The sequence below is a fragment of the Astyanax mexicanus genome, chromosome 13 (genome assembly GCF_023375975.1).
Source record: "Astyanax mexicanus isolate ESR-SI-001 chromosome 13, AstMex3_surface, whole genome shotgun sequence".
NCBI classification, from domain to species: Eukaryota; Metazoa; Chordata; class Actinopteri; order Characiformes; family Acestrorhamphidae; genus Astyanax; species Astyanax mexicanus.
In genome coordinates, this window is record NC_064420.1 from 42352748 (window position 1) to 42377790 (window position 25043).

At 38.5% G+C, this 25043-nt stretch overlaps 1 protein-coding gene across 2 annotated transcripts in view; it reads right to left on the reverse strand.

Moving 5' to 3' along the window:
- Positions 1–25043, reverse strand: part of LOC125806756 (rho guanine nucleotide exchange factor 25-like) — a 115934-nt gene that overhangs the window by 48318 nt on the left and 42573 nt on the right. Inside the window, exon 1 of one of the 2 annotated variants that reach the window (XM_049486394.1) lies at positions 23471–24003. The exons of the other annotated variant lie outside the window; for it this stretch is intronic. Coding sequence (XP_049342351.1) covers positions 23471–23564 — 94 coding nt within the window. The 5' untranslated portion in view covers positions 23565–24003. Of the gene's footprint in view, positions 1–23470; positions 24004–25043 lie in introns of those variants that run through there. 2 annotated transcript variants of the gene reach the window in all.

Sequence of the window (25043 nt, forward strand, 5' to 3'; positions counted from 1 at the left end):
ACCAAAAATGAGCCAATGCCAATGAGTTTGAGTTAGAAAAAATATATTTTTTGTATCATTTGATGAAAAATGAAAACGGGTCCCACAGACCCGAACACCACACAAGGGTTAAATAAAGCTATGCTGAGTATAACTCTTAAAAAACAGACTTTATTTTAAAGTCAAACAAGCGCTGGATATTAATCTACACAGATTTATTTGGGTGAGTAAAGCACTTTCATTTACTTACAGTAAGCTTACATTCCCGAATTTCTCCAGCACTAAGGCTGGAGCATTAGCATTATCGGCTAATGCCTCCTGACAGGAACCCTAGTGAGCCAGGGCGATATTAGCTAGCGGTTCTTCCCACGTAGTTAGTTTAAAACGGTAAACACGCAGACTACAGTCCGATAGTACTCGCTTTTGAACGGTAAGAGAGGGCTAACTAGCACGGTTAGCGGTTAATGCTAATGTTGCTCCAGCAGTGTTAGTCAGGGTTAGCAACAGGCTAGAAGTGGATAATCCCCACCTCTGAACAGCTAAAGAGCTAGAGCTTAGTGTGGTTAGCGGGTAATGCTAACGCTACTCCAGCCCCTTACAACCTGACATATTTTATGACATAGCCTTCATTTTCCAGTCCAATCCATACAGCCTAACTACGGAAGCTAAGCAGCAACATAAACAACCTGTAGTCCCACTTTGTCTGCAACAACCATGTAGTTACACACATAAGCTGTCTGTGTAATAACACTGTAACTACAAGGGATTCACTGATTATTCAACAACCAGAATTATTTGGTCAAAAATTAATTATTAATTAATAATTAATGCAATGATAAATAAAGTATCAAAATCAATTACAGTAAGTAAAATTTATTACAGTATGCCTGTTACAATAACAATTTTTTATTGGATGATATTTTGTCCCAGAAATTCTTGTGATAAATAAAATATTGCCATTTTATGATACTGATTTAATAATAATATAATAGCATAATAATGCAATTACACAGTTTAAAAAAAGAACAACATTCAGATATTGGAATCAAAATATATTGCATGCTTACAAATCCTAAAAAATAAAACATCTATTATGTTTTTAAACAAAGTCAGCATACCAGCTCATTTATGTTAATCAGATTTTTTTACAAAGTTAATATAATGTGGCCACTGTATCCGTATACAGCACAATAAGCCAATAACACAATTACAGTATCATGACAGGCCAACATTACAGTGATATAGGGTTAATGGTAGACATTTGGATACACTGAGGATTCCCCCTGAGGTCAAAAGTGCACATATAGATCCTCACCCCTCCTCATAAAGCAGCCAATCCTCGTAAACTACAGCTGGACCCCCCTCACTATCCTTTTTTCCCTTTTACATCATCTGAAGCCCTGGAGAGTCCGACCGTGAGCTCGACTGGGTACAGGAACTGTTTCCACTCCACAATCGTTTAGTGCTTTTTTTTTCATGCTTGTGAAAATGTTCGCCAGTCCTTTCTTTCAGGGATCCTGTGGGGGGAAGAAAAAGTGGGCGGCTGCCAGTGGAGACAGACGGAGACCTTTGTGCTGAAAAACATGGCAGAGAAACGCAGCACTGAAAGGCATGCCAAAGGTCAGAGAAAGTACTACTCCTTAACAGACACACCGCTCCACTGCTGCTTGCATTTTAGAGCTGGAACACGCTAAAGGGGTCTATTTTAAATCGCTTGCGGGAAAGTTTACATCTGACGAGACGGGGGGTGGGGGCGGGATAAAGTGAAGATGCAGTCGGAGGACGAGAAATTTTCCCGAGTGCGTTCCATACCTTCCCTTTTTAATTCTAAACAAGGTATGGAATGCTCTCCTGCCTTTAATAAGACGTTCCCTCCTTCTTCTCTTAATGCAGGCTTCACAAACACAAGCCCGGAGAACAGACTACACACAGAGAGTTATGTCAGAGAGAGAGAGAGAGAGAGAGAGAGAGAGAGAGAGAGAGAGGGGAAATATGACTGCAGGGAAGCAAAGGTGAATCAAGTAGAGAGGGTTATTACAACCAGCTGTGGAGATGGTGATTAATGTGGCCTGACTAAAAGAGAGAGAGAGAGAGACAGAGAGAGAGAGAGAGAGACAGAGAGAAAGACAGAGAGATAGAGAGAGGGAGTTACAGAAAGTTTGAAAGAGCAAGACACAGAGAGAGAGGAAGAGAGAGGGAGAGAGAAAGGGGATACAGGAGATAAAGGAGAAAAAGAAAGAAAGAGAGAGAGAAATATGCAGAATGATAAAAATGCAAGATATTGTGAGAGGCAGAAAAGAGAAACAGAGGCAGAAAGAGGCAGAGAGACAAAGAGAGTGAGAGAAAGACAAAAAAGGGAGAGATACGGTGGGGATACAGAAGATAAAGAAGAGAAAGAAAGAGAAAGAAGCAGAAATTTATAAAAGGAGGCAGAAAGAAGCAGAGAGACAAAGAGAGAGGAAAATAAATATATGCAAAAAGATCAGGAAAGCACAACAGGGTGATAGAGAAAGAGAAAGAGAAAGATATACAGAACCAGAAAGAGAAAGACAGATAGAGAGGAAAAACAAAGAGATACAGAGAAAGAAAGAGAAGCAGAAAGATAAGGAGAAGCCAAATAAAAGAGAGAAAGGGGGGCAGGCAGAAAGACAGAGATAGCAGAGAGAAAAAGAGAGTCAGGCAGAAGGAAAGACAGAGAGACAGACAGAAAAAGAGAAAAGGGGAAGTATAAAGAGAAGAATTCTGAGAGAGTGAGACAGAAATTAAGAAAAAGAGAAAGATGGGTTGAGTGAAATAGAGACATACAGAAAGATTGAAAGATTAAGAGAGCAGAATAGAGAGAGAGTAAGACAGACAGAAACATGGAGAGAGAGAGAGACAGATTTTTGCCCCGGGAATGATCTTAATGCTCCATTTGATGTTCACATTCCTCACAGTCAAATCATACGACTTTTCTGCCCAAAATTTAGCCTCGGCTATTCCTCCATCCTGCTGCCAGGACCCTGAGTGTGTGTGTGTGTGTGTGTGTGTGTGTGTGTGTGTGTGTGCAGTGTGTAAGAGCGAGAGAAAGGGAGAGTTGAAAAGGAAGTGTATCAGAGAGAGACGTGTTGGGAGGGAAGGGGACAGAAGGAGTGTAAGGGGGGGATGGGGGTCTCGTGTTAAAAATATCTCAGTACTTTCAGTCTGAACTCCTCTCTGCTGCTCTTTCCTCACTTCATTCAGAAGCGAGAGCTGGAAGAGGACGCAGAGAGAGATAAGAGTCAGGATGTGTTACAGACAGAAACACACCGTCAACCCCATCACCCCTTCAGGATGTCCCTCACAATGGCCTGATACACTCGTACTGATGTAGGTGGTGAATAGGGGTCTCTTTGGGGGGAAACTTATTATTGATGGAGAAGTTTTCCTTTGAGGGATCTTTGAGTTCTGGTCCTGATGAAACCCAACACAACAGAGAGGAGGCAAGCAGAACTTTACACTGAAGTCATGGGACAGTATGGCATCACATTAGTGCAGGGGTGTCCAAACCTTTTTTGTTGGGGGCCAGAAGGAGAAGGAGAAGTCACGGGCCACAAACTCCATAATAAAACAAATAATGAAATATACCACTTTAAATAATACTTTTTCCTGATTATTTCATTTAAACACCATTTTACTTGGCTTACTATCTTTATCTTTGACAGTGTTGTGTAAACTAAGATTTTTCAAATTGATGTTTAATTTCATGATGTCTCTTAATATTAAACTCCTTAATTACGGCAACTTTTAGACTCTTTGGCCCGTTTTTCTGCGCTAGAAATGCACACTCTCTCCGCTTTTAGACTCTTTGGCCTGTTTCTGACACCTAGCGTTCAAACTGTGAATCTCACGTTATAAAAAACTGCTTAACAGCGGGCCAACTTTCATTCTATTTCTAAAATACCTCGCGGGCCGCTCCAAAAAAGGAAACGGGCCGCAAATGGCCCGCGGGCCGTAGTTTGGACACCCCTGCATTAGTGTCAAAAGACGAGGGCGCAAAACCACCAGGTGAAAAAATTAGCCTGTGAGTTTTAAAAGTTTGTGTGTGTGTGTTTGTGTGTAAAAAAAAGAGTGGAACTCGCGAACACTAAAAAGAAAGCATGTGCGCTCTGAACAAAAGCATCATTTTTCTTCCTCTCAAGTGTTCTCAAGTGTTCACAGTTGTCCTCGCGTGCTATGTGTATTGAATTATTTGCACGTAAATGTAGAAAGGGGTAATTTTGACATTTTGGGGGTGTGGTCAGGGTCATCTCCAGGTCTTGAGAGCGATATGTTGTTCAGTGCGCACAATTTCTTTTTTATGCTCGTGAGTTTCACAGAATGTTAAAATGTTAAAACTTGCAGGTTAATTTTTCTTTCACCTGGTGTTTTTGTGCCCCTGACTTTTGACATTAATATGTGGTGCCATAAGACAGAGCCTAAAATATACATATATATATATATATATATATATATATATATATATATATATGTATATGTATATATTTTTTTTCCAATGGCTTTTGAAATGTCAAATGCAAGCTAGACCTGAGACCTGACCTGTGGAATATGTGTGTGAAACAGGGCTACATGATATTGAAAAAACATTGCAGATGTTCCTTTTCAACTATATATCGCCATATTAAACAATACAGAGCCCATGACATGACCAGCCCCGTCCCCACCCACACTCTGTCTCGCGTCCGGACCGATCAAGGGCCGAGTCAGCCCAATCACTCAAAACCCGAGGAAAACAGCAAAACAACAGTAATCTTCCCTTTAATCAGGCATTTAAATGGCTTTTAAAAGATAAATAAGAGAATTGTTCTGGGATTAAAAGCATAAATTCAGCTGTAACTGAAAAATCTACACAAAACTGTGTTTACAAGCACGTGGCCAACCATGTGGATGGAGGCCATGTGGTGACCTTGTGTTTACTCCTGCTCCCCCCTTCCCTCGTGCTCCCCCTTGCGCTTCTCAGGCAGCAGCAGCCTGTCACTCACACAGACACAGAGACAGTGTTGTGTATCTACTTCTTGTGTTAAGAATCAAAGCATTGCACCACAACGTGTTTCATTTAATTCCCTTAAGTGACATCGCATGTCCTGCAATGTGACTATTGCGCTTGCGGAAATCACGATGGCGATGCTTAAATGATATATCGTGCACTGTCATCACTGTTTGTGAATGCAAGCAGTAGCCTAACCACAATTCAGACAATGATTAGAAATGTAAAACAATGCCAGCAGCTCAGTACAAAAGTGTTGAGTACTGAAGAAAACTATTAAACTGCAACAAACCAATATAAATGTGTGTGTGGGTGTTTCATCTACAAGAGCTAAAACTGTCCAAGTGCATAACCTATACAGGTCCGTTTTCTCCTCCTGAACTGAGTCTAGTTCTGAACTGAAGGCCTAGCTCTAATAGGCATTCATCACTGTTGTAAATCACTATTTTTTCTCTCTATCTCTGATGTCATCTCCTCCTGAGTCACAGCGCCCCGCCTGCTCTTCAGCATTTAGCAACGAGGGACTTCACAAAGCACAAATCCAAACAGGATTTGTACAGGAGAGCACTGGGTCAGCTGGACTGAGGCCTGCACACACACAGGCAACATGAACTAAATTCAGTGTAAGTGAGTAAGTTTTTATACAGTTTCACTGTATAAATAACAAAAGAAAAAGAAGGTCAGAAAATATGAAGCTACCAGCAAATAACGCTAAAGTAACTTATACTTATACACAATTCATTAAATAATGTACACAATGACATATCTACAGCAATATAAATAGTAAGACCTGTTAATAGTTACAAAGTTATAGATAAGGAGACAGATGAGAGATGAGAGAGACAGATGCAGAGATAAAGAGATAGATTAGAGGAGGATCCAGAGGAGGAACAAATGCAAACACATATTTAACTCCACCCCTACAAACACATTCCCACCCCTAGAAAAGGCTACCTTTGAAACATGCATTGTAAGCATTGTAAAAACGGATGTAAACATATTATGAATTAAACTGAATGAAACAACTGAATTAAACTGAACTGAACTGAGAGAAAGAGAGACAGATAGAGAGAGGGAGAGAGAGAGAGACATGGTTGTAATTACCTCCTGCCTCACAGGTATTGTCTCAGCTGCCTGGTTGATTTGGGAATTAACCAAGAAAAAAGAGGTAGTGAGGGTCGACCGAGTGAGAGAGAGAGAGAGAGAGAGAGAGAGAGAGAGAGAGAGAGAGAGAGAGAGAGAGAGAGAGAGAAAGTGAGAGAGAAAATGAACGAGAGCAGGAGGGCAACCAAGAAACTTTCATACACAGTACAACAGCCAGAAAAAAAGCAAAATGAAAAGAATGAAAAAAATAATCCTCTCTTGATTTTCTGCTTTTTTATTTTTGCATCTCATAACAGAAATCTGATCTAGAATCCAAATTACTTTTGTTACAAGAAGCAAAAATGATAAAATCAGAAAATCAAGAGAGGATTATTTTTTATTTTGCTTTTTTCTGGCTACTGTACTGTACTGTACTTTCATTACAAGATGCAAAAAATTAAAACTCAGAAAACAGAGATGTGAATATGTTTTCATTTGTCTGGAAATGCAGATTATAGGTTAAATTAAAAATATGACAATGAATTTAATAAAAATTAAACAATGAAGTTTCACACGTAATTTTCACATTTTTAATTTAGCCTTAAGTTGTCAGAAAACTGATAAACATTACACTGAGCCTGAGCCCTATACTCTGACTTCATTCACCTTTCTTATTCCTGCCACAGCAGTCTGTCTGTGGGAGATACTCTTATACTGTACACACATAGTGTCTGTTGTTTTTCTTCTTTTGTCATCAAATGAAAGAATTGTAAAGGATTTTATTTTATGTCACCAAAATTGTAAAAAAATAATTAATTCTGAGTGAAAATACCAGTGTTGTAAATAAGCTTGCTTCATATAATGAGAGATTCCTGTGTGAACAAAGCCAACCCTAATACTTTAGGCCAGTGATGTGATTTTTTCAAGCGCAAGTGTATCTCTGAAGCGGCTAAAAGCAAGAAACGAAGCATCAATTGAGGTCTGATGTAGTTGTCTGGCACACAGTAGACTATTTAGCCTCTGGAGCAGCTAAAAGCTAATGCTAGGCCAAGCGAAGCAGTTTTGGAGCTAATGCTAAGGCTAGCTCAACAAGCTATAATATCTTAACTCATGGTTAGGGAATCTGAATTGTGCATGAGTTCCAGGTAACATTTTCTTACCTAGAACTCCCACAGAAATTCCAGCATCAAAGTTTAAAATGGAATGCAGAATTATATACCTAAGATCAACGTAAAAAACTCCAAAAACTCACACGGCGTTCTTTATCTCTGCCTTCAATGAAAATACCAACATGCTCTTCTTATCACTGAGAACAACTCTGTCAGCAAAGGGGTTAATCTTGCATTAAAGTGTCATCCACCACTGCCCTGTCATGACCTGATGGGCCAACTTCTAAGAGGCTTTACATTCCCATAGTTGAGTAATGTATAGGAGATCCTCTTTATTTCGATGTCAGCAGAGGGAGTGGTGCCATCCGTATGCAGGGAAAGGACATGTACGCAGCCCAGCTGTGCTAAATCTAACAGATAAACACTTTAAACCTTCTCTGAACAACTTAAAATATCCATTAATGCTGACAATCCAACTGACAATATAAACAGAAGATGTTAAAAAGCTAAAGAAAAGCCCCTCAGTCCAGTTAATCTAAGAGTCTCCATAAAAAAAAGAGGCATCAGACTGTCAGGCCTTTAGAAACAGCCTTCCTTTGACTCACTCAGATGGCTAAATGCTAATACTAGCCTGAACAAAAAGCAGGAAATGATTCTGCTATTTGGTGCTTAGATGCATCTAGAATTTCTGTAGCAGCTAGAAGCTAAAACTGAGCCAGCAAAAGGAAGACGGATGAAGTTAACTGGTGCACAAAGACCTGTGGTGCTGGAAAAAGGCTAAAAGCTAATGCTAGCACAACCAGATGCAGATAAGCTCTCTTCAGCTAATATTTAGCTAATCATACTGTTTTTACTACTCATAATGTACAATAATGCTTATTTGTTGCTGTTTGTGTTAATTTATTCATGTGACAGTGCTAATATATGCTAGGCTAAGCTAGGCTAGGGTATGCCATGCTTATTTTCTTTTATTTCCTTGCCAGCAGAGGGAGTGGTGCAGGTTCAGCAGTACTATAACAAACAACTAAAAACTCTTTAAATTATAAGGCGATACGAAGCCAAAAAAAAACAACCCTTAGTCCACCTTATCTGATAATATTTTTACACATGTATTTGGTTTCTATGGTCCAGATCATACCTCATACTCATACTTTTTGGTACTGTTTGGTTTGGTTTCACACAGGCATAAACTTAAGCACACAAAAACAAGCACCAATAAATCATGTGAGCATGCTGTGTCCTCTGATTGGTCAGAGCTGTCTGAAAAAAGTACATGACGCGAGAATATATTGTATTCCAGCATGTGTATCTGTACAATAAGAAACTTTCAAACACAGTGTTTTTAATGGGACATGCATTGCAGATGTACATGTAGTCAGCGGAGTCGTACATCTGCGAGCAGTGAACGCTGCACAGACTGTGTGTGTAAACAGCATGGATCAGAATCAGCATTTGTTCATAGCTGTGGTAATTAGTGTTGTCTGGCTAATATATCAGTTTATACTGTTGCTTACCAGCAGTTTAGCTCAAGTAAAACGAGTGTATTTGATATTGTATTTGGTATTTGATGCATTTGGGAGTTATTTTGATCCACACCCGAGTGTGATTACTGTTTTCACACCTGCTCAATCGAACCGCTCTAAGGGTACAAACGAACTAGAGTCCCTTTTAATAGTAAAGCAGGGGTACAAAAAGCACTTCTGACTGACTGGAAAGGCTAAAAGCTAACACTAGGCAACCATAAGCAGGAACTGATGAAGCTAACTGGTGCACAAATGCCTCATTAGCCTACAAAAGCCTAAACACTAATGTTAGCCCAATCATCTACAAACATCTTAAGCTGGCTAATCGCACTGTACATGCTAATCATAATGTTTACGCGATGCGGCTTGTGTTTATTTGTTCTTGTGACATTGCTAACTTGTGCTAGGCTAGGACAGGCTACGATAGGGTATGCCATGCCTTATTTAATTTCCTCAAAGCTGTGCTAAATCAAACAGCTAAGAACTTCAATCCTTCCCTAAACAGTGTGAAATCCATTAATGCTAACAATCCAAACGACTTTTAAAATGTAAAAAAAAGTGTTACAAAGCCAAGGAAACAATGCTCTGTCCACTTAATCTGAGAGTATTGTAAATTTAAAAGCCCTTACACTCCCTCACGCCTCTCTGCCCTGACCACAGCATAAAGCAGGGGTCCGAAAAGCCCCTTTGACTCACTCGTCTTGAGCTAAGCTGTGTTTTTTCCTGAGCTAAAGCTGAGCTTCCTGTTGCTGGGAGGGCCAAGTCAGAAGCTGAGCTGAAATAGATACAACACTCCTCACATTTTCTCACATTCACACACTCTTTCAGACTTATTTCTCTGCTGTTCTTCTCTTAGTTTTTATTCTACACTCTTTACTTTTCTTCTTTGTATTTCTGACTTATACATTCCTTCTCCACATCTGTTGTTTCTTTCTCCAAAAATTAATTGTACACCTTCTTCCTGAGCGCTGAATACATTAGTTATACAGCAACTCAGCCAAGACATGCTTGGAATCTAGTGTGTTATATAACTGTGTTTCTGAAAGTTAGCTCTTAAGCTACAATGCTAATTAACTCTTATGTAATCTCAAATATACATACTGTATACTAGTGCATCCCAAAATAATTATATATCATTGAAAAGTTACTTTATTTCTGTAATTCAGCTCAAAATGTGAAACTCCTATATTATATACAGGGGGTTGGACAATGAAACTGAAACACCTGGTTTTAGACCACAATAATTTATTGTGGTGACGGACAGTTCTGGTGGAAACAGGAGAGTTGAGGTGCACATTAATTTCTGCCGTGATTTGTGCAGCCGTGGTTTTAGGTTTTTTCGATACAATCCGGGTTAGCACCCGAACATCCCTTTCAGACAGCTTCCTCTTACAGCGTCCACAGTTAATCCAATTGGATGTGGTTGGTCCTTCTTGGTGGTATGCTGACATTACCCTGGATACCGTGGCTCTTGATGCATCACAAAGACTGTAAGCACCAGCAAGACGTGCACCAACAATTTGTTCTCTTTTGAACTTTGGTATATCACCTATAATGTTGTGTGCATTGCAACATTTTTGAGCAAAACTGTGCTCTTACCCTGCTAATTGAACCTTCACACTCTGCTCTTACTGGTGCAATGTGCAATTAATGAAGATTGGCCACCAGGCTGCTCCAATTTAGCCATGAAACCTCCCACACTAAAATGACAGGTGTTTCAGTTTCATTGTCCAACCCAATTGGTACTTTTGGCAGTGTGGGCAGTGTGCCAAGTCCTGCTGGAAAATGAAATCTTCATCTCCATAAAAGTTGTCAGCAGGAAAACACTGCACTGACTTTAGACTTGATATAACACAGTGGACCAACACCTGCAGATGACATGGCTCTCCAAACCATGCAGATTTCATTTTCCAGCAGGAACAATGAATGCATTTATTAAAAGGGGTGTCCAGAAACATTTGGACACATGGTAAGTGTACTTGATTATACGGCTTGTTTTAATCAATACTACTGTCTATAAGTATAGAGTATATAGTATAGTACTATATAAGGGTACTTGTATATTTGTAGTAGCAGTAGTAGCAGCTACAGTGTGTAGCTATCAACACAAATAGCTTGTCTAGCCTATGTAGAGTTAGAAGTAGTGCCAATAGAATGGGACTCTCTGAAACTATGGGTACAATGCCTAATGTCAGGTGTGGGCTAAAAGGGAATAATGATGCAATGATGGATGAATTGAGGATGAGGTGAGGACATGATCATTCAGCATCCTGCATCCTAGCAATGCCTCAAAATTTGATAGAAAGCCTCCCCTGGAGAGATACAACTCAGAACCTACACTTTTCACCTCGGGTCATCTGTTCATCAGCTATGCCAAGCATGGCACCATGATACCTATAGATTCTGATCCATTAGACTTTAAGTAACACATCAAAACACACACAAACACACAGGCAGGGATGCAGCTCTACAATCCAGCAGCTCATTGATATTGATCTGATTCAGGCGTGGGCATCTGAGTGCCTGGTGTGATCACCAGGCTTTGTCTTAAAGACTATTGATCCAGGGATGGAATCGGGGGAGGTAGGGGGGGTTGTCATATGCACCACAGGCGCTGTGGTCATCCAGACCACTTCATTTCATTCAGCCCTGCTGCGCTTGTAAATAACAGGCATCTGCAGCTGCAGTGCGGAAAGAAGCGGCCGTAAAACGGCGTAATTATGACTATCAGGGTCTGGATAGAGAAAAAAAAAAAAAAAAAACAACAGGCAGAAGCAGATGCCTTTAACAAGACTGACACACCGAGCAAAAATGTCCGGATCTGAGACGCACTGCGGATTAAAGAGACAACAAAGTGAGCTGATGTGTTGGGAAATCGGCTAAAAACCATAAAAGGAGGCGGGCTCAACACTCTAAAAATAGTTTGTCACCATAAAAAAAATGTCTTCATGTGGTAACAAGCAACTTAACTGGTTTAAAAATCCACTGGTTAAGATAAGAAGTGCTTTTTATACAATAATTTAAAGCTCAAAATGACTCTATTATATACTAGGTTTATCTAAATGAGCAAAACAGAGTCTCAAAATGTTGTTGCTATCAATACATGGTCCATATAATGAAAAACTTTCAATTTAACTAGTTTATCTTGTACATAGACCCACAGATCAGATATTAAACCCCTTAAACTCCTGTACACTTAAAAAGAAACATCAGTTAATGGATACTAAGCTAGAATTCAGAGGCACTGCTAAACGTATGCTATTAAATAGTGTTCAATGTGTTGAAATCGACATTAAAATAGCTGCTTCAAAATTATTTTGATGATCCATTCATTGAGCTATAATTAGGAGAGAAGCACCTCAACCATTGTGTCTTTATATTGCACTATATACCTCTGGTGAAGCAGGCAAGAAAATCTTTGCAAGAACTACAAAATGCTGATTTAACTCAAGTCACATTTGCGTATCATCATGTAACATTATTAGTGCCTCAGTACACATAAAATGAGTTACTTTCAGTGATGGTTCTGTATCTTTCAGCTTGTCCAGAAATGCATGCATTCCTTACTGTAAGGGATAGCCAGTTCTTGTATCATGCATATATAAGCTTTAAAAGCTTAAAACAAAGTTAATTCAGTTAGTTGAAATCTACATATTTTGAAAAAAAAAAACCTGACCCTTTATGTGTATCAATCACAGCCACAGAAGATGGGGAGACAAAATAGGGAGATGATTCAGTTCCAGCAAACGAGTGGCTACACTGCTTCATTTATCATTTCACTCCAGGGAAGGAGGATGCGAATGACTGGCCAAGTTTGGCACGTGAGCCTCATCAACTCGAGATTGCCTCAGACTGTTTCTGCCACAAACATGGAAAATGGGAATGCTCAGTGAGTGTGTGATCAAAAATCATTCCACATTTATACTATTTCCTCTGTTTTCCTCGGTTCTCTGTGGAAAACAACCAGTGTGACACTTTATTTTCCTTTATATATAAAAAAAAACTAGCTCAGTCAGTGCGGTTAAAGCAAATGTGTAACGACACATGCAACTGATTGCACAAAGTTTTTTTTTTTTTATATATAACTCATTTTTTATATCTGCATCTAATGTTTGGTCAACAATACATAGGGTTGTGTTGAGTTATATACTGTGTATTCCCATTTGTAGGTTAAATTTCCGCATCCTTTGATGACCCAAGACAAAGACGGTTTTGAGACTGGATTGCTGATCACATTTGACGAGCAGCAGTTAGACTGTAGGGCCACTCTAGAGCTGTGAAATTACGCAACAAGGAAAAAGTTCTGAGTAAATTTAGTTTTCTGTTCTTACTTGGACACATACAGTATGCAAATTGGTTTTAAAGCTCTAGAGTGGAGCAACTGCCTAAGTGCCTGCTTTTCAAGAAGTCAAAGATCTTAAGATTCCATTATTAAAATCCAGCAACACAAGAACCCTCCACGATTAGGACACCTCACAACTTCTAGGTGAGGTAACCCTACCTATTTAATCCACATACTACTATCCCATGATTTTTTTCATGTTGATAAGTTAACTAAAATAAAAGGCTCTGTAAAGTCACTTTAAAGGAGAACTCAGGTGTAAAATAGACTTTGGTTGTAGTAAAACATGATTAAAAAAGTACTTACCTTTGATGAATAGCACTCCTCCACTCTCCTACAGCTTTCTGAGATACAGTAATTTTGTGCTTTTTGAGAGAGAGCCCTGACATTCTAATCGAGACACTAATAACTTAAAAAGTGCACAAGAAGTTTGGCGTCGGCTGCTTTGCTAAGAGGCAGGCTATGGGGAATCTATGTATATATATATATGTCTGTCATTATCAGTACAGTGATGGCGGTGCCCAGAGCTGAAATCTGACAGTATGGGATGTGAAGAGTGTTTTTAAATAGGCTTCTTGTGCACTTTATTAAAGTTATTAGCACCTATATTTAAATTAAAGGGCTCCCGGATTCTAGCAAGGAGGTGTGGAGCTAGTTTGAGCTACTGGATAACGGTGGAACGGTGGAAGCGATTTATCGGGGCATATTTTGGCGGTTGTACAGAATTTAAAAATTACTGTATCTCAGAAAGCTGCGGGAGAATGGAGGTGGGCTATGTTGAATAGGTAATTACTTTTTAACATGTTTTACTACACCAAAAGTCCATTTTACACTGGAGTTCATTTTTCACAGTGCACTCTAAGGTAAGCAAGGTCAAGGAGAAGAGTCAGAACACAGTGCTACTCTACGCGGGATGGTGGAGTGTGTAGTGTTTTAGCTCTGGATACATTTAGCTTGTTTCCTTTATTCCAGGGCCTGAGTAAACATTTAGCCCTTATTCAAGCATGATTAAACACTCTTATGTAAACCACCCAGTTATACCCTCCTCCATCATGGGGGATGCGGCTTAGGTGCCGCAGAGATGGCAAGCAGTCTGCAGGCCAGAAGGAATAATAAGGAAAAATAAAAAGAGAGAGAGAGCAAATGAGCAAATGAGAGAGGGAGAGAGAGTTGGGGAGGAAAGAGGTACATAAAGGAGGTGGGAGGGAGTCGCATATGGGTTTAAGCAGTCTCCATCTGCCCCCAACACTCCCCTAATGTGATTTATATTAAAGCAGCTGGGCCTGATGCTAATGCCCAGCATTAAAATGATATTTGCTTTACTTCCAGCAGCATTTGCTCTCTAGCCCACATAACTGCGGGCTTAGTGCGGTCTTGAGATGGCCTTCTCTGCTGATGGAGAGACAGAGAAAGAGAGAGAAAATGAGAGAGAGAGCAGTCCTGCCATTTTGCTTCTTTTAGAGACATATACTCTCTCGCCCCTTAGAGACCTGAGTGTGATCGGGCCGGAGGGGACATCATGCATGCATGGGGATGAGCTAAAAGTGGTGCACCATTGAAGTTTAATGAGTGCCCTCCGCTACTTTCAGAACATCCTCAAAGTTCCTTCCCAACATCCTTGTGGAGTAAAGCTGTAAAGCAGTATAAAGCAGTATAAAGCTGTATAAAGATGGTGCTGTGTGTCGTTTTAGCTCAATAACTGAATAATAAATCCAGCACTGAAAGGGTTAAACAGTCAAAACACTTTTATATATATTTTTCTTCTCAGCTTTTTGTGAATTTGCATCCCATCAAACTGTCAAATCCTAGCAAAAAAAAAAAAAGCCTGTCAGTGGAAAGCCAGCCAGCATGGAGAGAAGCTCCATTAAATAAGTGCTGGAGATTAAACAGGAGGCATTTCAACTATTCCCGGGCCCTGCCGTGTACACCGCAGCAGCAGCAGCAGAGGTGGAGCTGAGGTAGCCTGCAGACTGCAGGGCATATTTAACCCTTTAAAGTCGACCAAAAAAAGTGATATTACAGATGATTAATATCATGTTTTTCTCAATAATTAAAAATTAAATTGAGTTTCTGATATATTAAGCCAACTGTTGGCTATTGAACACCACTATCAGGCCACTTTTGAGCCTTAGAGTATATACTGTACAAACAACGTGTACACAAAAAGTAGTGTTCTTGTTTCATACAGACTCATTCGTTAAATTTTATCCTACTTTTTAACCAAGTTGGCTTAACCAATTAACTCACCCACTCCAGGACTCTAAGAGCCCTTTTTTGCAACCTATAGCTGGATTTAGGGCGTGTCAGTGTGTCTATACACCTCGCGCAGGTTGAAAGGCGCAAAAGGCATGAACTTATTCTCTTAATTAATTATGTTGGGGTGTGTTTTGGGGGTAATGTAAAATAAACCAATCAGTGTGGCAGTTTTCATTTCCTTTAAGAGGCAGGTGAGCTCTGACTTTGGCGCGCCCATCTACCCAGCAAGAAACAGCATGCTGCTCTCTCAGACTCCGGCTGCTGATGGCGTAGCAGCATGACCTCGGGTTTAAACTTGCATTCAGATCAGATGTGACTGGATTGTACACAGAGAAAGGTAGACAGACTTTTGGTAAACAAACTAATGCTAAGGCTAAGTTACATCAGCTAACTTGAATATATAATCAAGAGGAAGATGGATGACCACAAGCCATCAAACCAAGCTGAACTGTTTTTGTTCCAGGAGTAAAGGCATAGAGTTATCCAAAAGCAGTGTGTAAGACTGGTGGAGGAGAACATGCCAATATGCATTATTATTATTATTGTTATTATTATTATTATTATATTATTATAATATAGATTTTCGGAACTTTTTAAAACTTTATGAATATGAACTTGTTGTTTTCTTTGCATTATTTAAGGTCTGAAAGCTCTGCATCTTTTTTGTTTTTTTCAGCCATTTCTCATTTTCCTCAAATAAATGCTCTAAATGACAATATTTATGTTTGGAATTTGAGAGAAATGTTGTCTGTAGTTCATAGAATAAAACAACAATTTTAATTTTACACAAACATATATCTATAAATAGCAAAATCAGAAAAAAACTGATTCAGAAACTGAAGTAGTCCCTTAATTTTTTTCCAGAGCCGTATTTGGAGGATATCTTTAAACTAGCTCACAAGATATTTTCACATTTATTCTGAATAATACAGTTTTATGTTTACTTTAATCTTTTCTCATGAGTTTTTACAGCGAAAAACCCTCTTATTGATGGTTTTCTTGGTTCTAAATAATGTGCATAGGTGCCTAAAACCTCTGCACAGTACTGTATGTACTATATTGATTATAGAATTATCAACAGTGTGCTAAGCACACACGTTATGTCACTGTTTATTGTACAAACATTCACTTTTAAACAACCTTTCATCCAACCCAGGTCAAACTAACAGTGGAGTACTTTCACTTTTGCTTAAACATGGACACCTGAAGCAGTTTTACAGATTTTTTAAAAGAATTTTACAGGGACCTCCTGCTATGGAAAGCTGCACTGTTTGACGTACATGCACTAAGTACTGTCAGCTGTAGTTTCTATGGTGGGTTCAAGTGCAAGTTTTCACCGAGGACTAAAAGCAAAAGTGAAGAGAGGGAAGGCCATCATCCACTGGCTTTAGCTGGTGTTAGTTCTTCACCCTCCGTTTATTTTGGCTCTTACTAGCTTCGAAAACACCTTTTGATTTATGGCTCTATCATAGCATAGTACACCAGCGCACAGGAAAATAATATTAACCAATAATATCCCATTTCACTTTCCTTTCCTCGCCCACAACACATATCAGTTATAGAGGGCCCCAGCTGGCAGACCCTCACCCCAGTTCTGAACTCCAGTATAATACATGAATGATAAGTTTTTGTCATTTTTGTAATATTGTTATATAACTTATATTATGTAATATAAGTAGTGATGAATGATACGCTTTGGGATGTTCATATGTTTAGATATTCTATGTCATTTAAAGGTAATACTTTTAATGTAGTTAGTAAATAATAAGCTTCAGGTTATATACTTTTATGCACTTTAATTTTAGGTAATTATTTTATATTTTCAACATAGTCCAAGGCATGGACAAAGCTAACTTTGTAATTCTGTAATATATTTTTTTTATGTAGTTACTAAATCAAGCCTTATAATGTGACTATTCTTGCATTATATAATGCAGTTAAATGGAAAATATAAAAAAGGTACATTTTGTAACATTTGTTTTGCAAAATGTAATTAATAGATTACGTGTTTTAATTATTCAAAGGTAAGAAGAGGTAAATTTTGTCATTTTGTAATATGTTCATAGTAGTCTTCAGTACTGAATAACAAGAATTAGGATGCGAAATTTCATAAATTTAAAATTAACTTTTAAATTCTGTAACATTTGCAACATGGAAAGTGAATGGAAAATCTTAGTATAATAAATGATTAAAATAAAATGGAACTTTTTTATTTTGTAATATATTTAATTTAGGTACTGACTGACAAATGATGTTAAAGAGAATGTTAATTTTGTCCTTTTGTAATATTTTAAGGTTATGGTTATGGATAAACAAGCATTAGGATATAAATTTGTGTAGTTTAAAGATTACATAGAATTTTCTTACTTAAAGCTCCACTAGGTAGGATTGAGATTTTGTGCTCGTGGGCTCCCCCTACAGTTGTAGAGTGTAATAAATGTTTCAGGCGGTTTAGTTTCTCTTTCTAGTTTTCTGGCTTTCACAGACATATTCGGTCTCTTTCCAGCTTCTGCCAGAGTGTCTGTATGGTAGTTTGTAAAGAATGAACCAGTAGTCCTTATAGAACTGTTAGAACTAAAGGTCGGAAAGCAGGTCGCAGTTCTCGCGAGAGTTGGTCGCGGCCGCCTCGGAAAACTTACAGAGTCTGGTTTGAGCTCATAGGATCTCCGGCACAGACACGAGAGCACCCCTATTCCTCCTATTTCACCTCAATGCAGCGCTGCAGTGAGTTTCAATCTGTAATTTTACTTCTTTAAAAAGATCAAAAATCAAGAATATCCTACCTAGTGGGGCTTTTTTATTTATTAATAACTTATCATAGTGAATGATGAGCTTTATGATGTGAATTCATGTAGTTTAAGGGAATTCATGTAGTTTTCATTTTGTAACATTTTTTAATAGTAGTTAAATATGCCCTAAAATAGAACCCAATGTAATGTAAAACAGCTTAAAATATTGGCACCGAGTGGTCCAGCGGTCTAAAGCACTGCTGCTACTATGACCCGGAGATTGCTAGTTTGAATCCCGGGCATGCAGCTTGCCATCAGGTGTCAGAGCCCTGAGACAGCACAATCGGCCTTGCTCTCTCTGGGTGGGTAGATGGCGCTCTTTCCCCTCATCATTCTTAGGGTGATGTTGGTCAGCACAAGGCGTCTGTCTGTGATCTGATTGATGTATCGGAACCGAGTCGCTGCGCTTTCCTCCAAACACGCTGTAATAATACTCGGAAATGCTGCAGCAGCAGCAGTTCAAAAAGAGGCGGAGTCTTGTTTATATATATATATATATATATATATATATATATACAAAAGAAAAACAGCTAATTTAAACATGTAACCAAACTGACTTATTTAAAGTGTAGACTTATTTAAAGATTCTAAGATTTGCCTGAAGAAAACACTACTAAATGTTGTGTTGCGAGTGTGTACGTGTGCATGTTCTCTGATTATTAGGCCCATTTACAAGCTTGTTCTCTTCCTTTGTAGTTTCCACCAATTGCTGTTACATCACGCTTCCCACTGTTTTACTCAACATCACCAGACGCCAGCGTTCGGGGACTCGTTACTGCACGTAATCACTGGGACTTCATCAGCGGGGCGGGAGTGCAGAGGTGTTCTGCGGGGGGGGCAGGAGGAAAGCAGGAACAGAAGAAAGGCCTGGATTTTATTCCCGCTGGTGGAGGGGAAGGAATTTTTCTATGTGGCTCAGCACCCCACTGTTTCATCCACCCACGTGCTGCACAAAACCTAAAGCATGCAGGAGCGCACTGGGACACTTGCCACTCGCTTTAGCACTGTATGGAGCCTTAAACACACTCGTATCTACACACACATACACACACACACACCGGCACAGAAACTCCTGTGGGTGGAGTTTAATATATCGTATCGAGCTGAATCTCTTGAACCCAGTAAATCATATTTTAGTGAATCGAATATTCACTGAATTTAATGATTTACTGACCATCAAGCAGTCAAATTTAAAATTTATTGTCCCGTCTATATACAATAATTCAATTCTCAATTTAGCAAATGACTCTAACAACGCTGTGAAATGGCCGAGCGCCATGCTCAAAAGAACAGCACAGAGCAACCAGAATGATGCTGCTGCTGGATGACCAGCTAGACCAGCAGCAGACCAGCATAAACCAGTCTGATCAGCTCAGGGGGGTTTGAGTCATGTCTTGAGTCCTAAGACTAATGCTGCGTTCCACCCAAACATCTAAAACATTATGTTTAATAAAAAGTATGTATTTATGTACACTTACTTTTTTATTTGTTCAACCAATATGACTTTTTATATGAATTTAAAGGAATCATTATTATGTAAAATATTGTCCATTATAATTTGTTCAACCAATATGACTTTTATATGAATTTAAAGCATCACTATCATGCAAAGTACAGTTTATTATAATTAATTCAACCAACATGACTTTTATATGAACTTAAATGAATCAATTATATGTATAGTCCAGTATTATTTGTTCAACCAATATGACTTTTATATAAATTTCAAATTTATAGGTTTCAAAACTAGGTTTACCTGTAGTAATAAAAAAAAAAAAAAAGGTGTTTGGTGTTTAGACGCTTTGGGTTGAGTTGACTCTTTAAATGAATCAATGATTCAAACATTGTTTACAGGCCCATTTGTTCATATCACGAGCTGACCTCGTATCTACACAGCCGGGAAGAAAATCCCACACTGACAGACACTGGATTATACTGCGGGTTTCTGACTGAAAATTGAGAAATAACACACTAAACAAGTCACAGAAGAAACTTTAAAGGAAAGATTATTATTGTTTTCCACAATTAATCACAGTTCCTCACCAGAGAGAGATTCTATATTCTATATTCTAGCTAAATATATGCTTTATCCCACAGGGTGTTTGTATCGAAAGTGCTAAAACTTTTTCCAGTACGAGCTCAGTCCTTGGAGGAATGTTTATAAAATATGCGCACAGTAGTTTGTGGGAGGCGCCGGTAACCAAGGTAAGGCGGATAAACACTTCAGAAATTAGTAGCGTTTTCAGATATTTTAGATTAAAAAGATAAAATGTCTGTATGTAAATTCGCGATTATTCCATTTTGAAAATCGCATTAAAATTGTAATTCGAATTAACTGAATTAATCGTAAAAAAAAAAAAAACAGCACTAATTGTAGTTATATTGGAAAAAACTATTTTAGTTAGTTATATTGGTTATCAGCAACAAGTCCTGTATACAATGTCCTGACCTGTCCCAACAGTAAAATGTGTGAGATTTTGGAATCAACAAATGCAACAAAAATGCCTGTTACACACCTTAAGATGGGCTTTTAGGACGAATGGGACAAAATAAAAACTGAAATACTTTAGCGTTTTGCATCAAACAAGAACTGGTAGCATTTCAAAAGTGGTAAATGCTTTGATCATTTCCATTGATTATGGAAAAAAAAGCTAATTCATACATTTGATTGCTCATGAACTTGTCATTTCTTACAGAAGACATTACACAGTTATATTCACACACTATATAACTACACTATACACACACACGTACGCAATTACATAAGCACTGTTTCTGCTGCTAATGATAACTACAAAATCTGCAAAGTGTGTGAAGGGAGACCATAAGCAGGAGAAGTGACAGACTTCTGCTGCTCTGCCAGGGAGTGGGCGGACGAGAGGGAGAGAGTCCAATTCTCACATACACACGCACAGCTACGCTAAATCACCAGTGTATACCAACACTGCATCTCCAGGGGAGAGATAAGGAAGAGGTGGGAGAGCATCTGCCAAAGAGGATTTAAGGCAAAGAAAACCTGAAGGGGAGTAAGGAACGGGCAGAAAAACAAAAAAACAAAGAAACAGGGCAGCTGTGTGGGAGGTCACCTGGTGCAGTGGGAGTACATATGGTTCTAGAAGATGACACAGCTCGGAAACACAGGCAAAAAAGGTATTTTAATGAGTTTAGTGCTTGGTTTATTTTACTGGATAATTGCAGAGTTTAAACCTTTTAGACTGCCAGAAATATTAATAAAAATTGGGATAATATGAAAAATGCATTTGTTAATATACTGTATATCCATTCCTGCATTTTAAGCCTGTAACACATTCCAAATAAAGTTGTGACAGGGACAGTTTAGGACTAGTAAACCCTCAGATGAAACTCCATCAGTAACATCATTCAGCAATATCTGATGGAACCATAAGAGCAAGAGATTACTACTTTAGCCAATCTTTGTTACGCACTTATTGCTTTATTAGGAAACTACATTAGGAACTACATTAACTACGTCCAGAAGCGGCATCAACTTCTCTGGGCTTGGAAGCATCTGGGATTCACCATCACACAACTGTGGTCAGATAAATCAATATATTTTTGGGAAACACCATGTACTCTGGCTCAAAGACAAAAATCACCATCATTAGAAGTCCGAAAAAACCAAGGTGATAAAAGCCTGAACAAATGTAGAAAATAGGAGTTTTTTTTTTTCAGAAACATACATGCATTTTTCAAGAAGACAATGCAAAACCACACGCTGCACACATTACAAAAACACGTGTGCAGAATAAGAGGGTACAGGTACCAGACTGTCCCATCTGCAGTCCTGATCTGTCCCCTCAAAAGAGCAAAGAAAATGTGCAAAAAAAAAATTCTAAATATGCAACAATAACGACCTCATACTGTTGCACACCTTAAAATGCCCTTTACGTGTAACAGTGGTGACAGGAACCAAAAGGAAGAGTGTGAGACTGACTGAGAGAAAAACTCCAGGAGGAGTTGTGATCTGATGTGATGATGTCATAACCTCTGAAATGAAGTCAAAAATATTATTTGAGTTAAACTATTTGTTTTACGTTGTTTTAATAGGGAATGGATTTGCTTTCAGGCAAACTAAGAAAAACAGGTTTGAACCAGAAATTATACATTTTTCATTACACCAACTTAGAAATGCACTTTAAATCAGTGACATGGTTGTTACACTTTTTTCAGTGTAGAGAGTAACATATTTTATGGGTGTTTTTTATCTGATGTTATTTTTTTAGTGTGTTTAAATCAGACGCTCACATGTCTCACATGGAGTGGGTGGACCAAACACCAAGTACCCAGCAGCATTATTTATTTGACTTTTTTGTCATTTTTTGTTAAGACATTATCTGTTTTGTTAAGACTTTCCTGATTTTCCTATTTTTTCTGCTTTTTTATGGTTTATAGGGTCATCTATGGTACCTTTTTTACTTTATGTGATGTTGTATGTTGTTAAATTAAAGAAAGAGTTCCAAAACTTGTCATACAGTGTAAACCCAACGTTAGTGAAGTGATGGTGTTACTAATTTTAACGTTAGTGTTTTAGGGTTAATTCTAAAACACTAAATGGCCTCGGACCAGCGTATATCTCTGATATGCTGGAGAAACACCGGCCTGTTAGACTCCTCAGATCATTAGAGGCAGATCTGTTAACAGTACCTAGAACTAGAACTAAACACAGTGAGGCAGCTTTGAGACATTATGCGCTCAAACTAAAACTTCTTTAAAAAAAAAAATGCTGAAAACAGATCTGTTTACCTGAGCTTTCCACACTGTGTAACTTTCTCTGCTTTGACATTGTTAGTATTGATTTTTCTTCTTAATTTTAATAATATTTTAATTATATATATATTTTTTTTATTTCTTTTAACATTGTTCTTAAACTATTTTCTTAAATTACAATTATTCTTTTACATGTTTTTAAATTGATTTATCTTTGTTTTAATCATATTTTTCCATGCTTTATTCTTATTTTATTCCTTTATTTCCCTTTTTATTGTTACATGTTTTTGTAATTTTACTTCTCTTAGTATTTTCTAATTTGTAAAGCACTTTAAATGACCAGTTTAGCAGAGAAAACATAAAATATCGTAGATTCAAAAACATCAATGTAAATGTGAACTAATGTCAATATGGCAGTAGCTGCATTTTTGGTTTTCAAATTTCTTGATGAATGGACCAATAAAAAAGCTTTAAAAGGACTTGGAATTAAATCTCTTTGCATTGACTTCCATTGAAAGTCTTTTTCTAGTAAAATTCAGGTTTTAAAGTTGAACTCAGGTTAATGATATGGGTTAGTGACTAAATAATAAGACTTTTTGAATCAAGTCACACAGATCATACGAATAACACAAATAAGAGGCATCGGAGTCACTGACCTCTGACCCTGGCATAGCAGCAGCCGCACTTTGCCAGGACTTTTCGGAACAAGTGTTGGCAGGCGCAGCCGCGGTGGTGATGGCCCCCCTTCATGGTGTACCCCAAACACTGGCCGAAGGACTACCAGGTAGGGGCATGGCCCATGGCACTCACACACACACACACACACACACACACAGGCACACACACACTCCTGCCCGGCGTGTTTCTGTGGAGTTAATCCCAAAGCTTCAAACGGTGAAGGGATAAAAGTGAAAAAAAAAAACGTAAATTCTAAGTCCAGATATCCAGCCTTAGGGGAGGCAGTTAATGCCAGATGAAGCAGCTCAGTTCATTCTCTCCCTCTCTCGTCCACTCTCGCGCTCTCACATATACACTCGCACACTCACTCACTCACTCTCTTACACACACACATGCAGTGTTTTTCCTCTGCCCTGCTCTCTCCTGCTCACCGCCTGGTCAAATGACAGACAGAGAGCGAGAGCATGAGAGAGCGAGAGCAGGAGCGCGAGAGGGAGTGAGAGAGGGAAAGAGAGAGAGAGAGAGAGAGAGAGAGAGAGAGAGAGGGAAAGAGAGAGAGGAGGGGAGAGGAGGTGGAGTCAGCAGCTCCAGTCACTGGCTATTCCAGGATACAGCTCCCACTCCCCTCATATTTTCTCTCTCAATCTATCTTCCTCTCACTCTGTTTTATCTCTCTCTCTCTCTCTCTCTCTCTCTCTCTCTCTCTCTCGTTCTCCATCATGGTTCTTTTTTCTTTCAGAGTCATGGTTCTGTTTCTCTTTCTTTCCGTTCTCTCTCTCGGTTCGGGGGTCTCAGATTAGTGTGTTGAGGTATAACTGAGGGGGGGGGGGGGGGGGTCAGTCAGAGAAACCCAACACTTCAGCTCAGACCACTCCACACACTGACACCATCCAAACACAGGCTTCTCCACTAATTCAGCTCTAATACTATAGCTTATTATTTAATAACTGCTATTAAAGCCAATTATTCTGTCACTAACATCAAGATTAACAGTTCTACTATTGATAATAAGGTTTATTACTCAAATACTAGCATTAAAGCATGATATCAAGTTCTTCATGTTCATTGTTAATATTATTTGATTAGTAATAGTAAGGTTTATGGATAACTTTAATAATGTTATAATGTTTTAGCTTATTATTTACTTATACAGTTTATTTACTTATACAGTTTTTGTGGTAAATATACAGTTATTATTGTTAACATTTGGGCACACCTTCTCATTCAGTGTTTTTCTTTATTTCTTTATTTAATTTATTTTCTACATTGTAGATTAATATTAAAGACTAGAAAACAATTAAGGAGCACATATGGAATTATGTAGTAAACAGTATTTATTAATACATTAATCCCCTGATCTAATCCTGATGAACTGAGATGGTGATTTGAGGTGATTTAATTGGGATGAGCTGGAGCTTCACAGTGTGAAGGAAAAGAAAATCAGCAAGTATAGTTCAGCACCTCCAGAAACTCCTTCCTTCAAGATACTGAGAAAACTATTCCAGGTGACTCTCCCTCATGAAGACACTGAGATTAAAATTAAAACCAAGA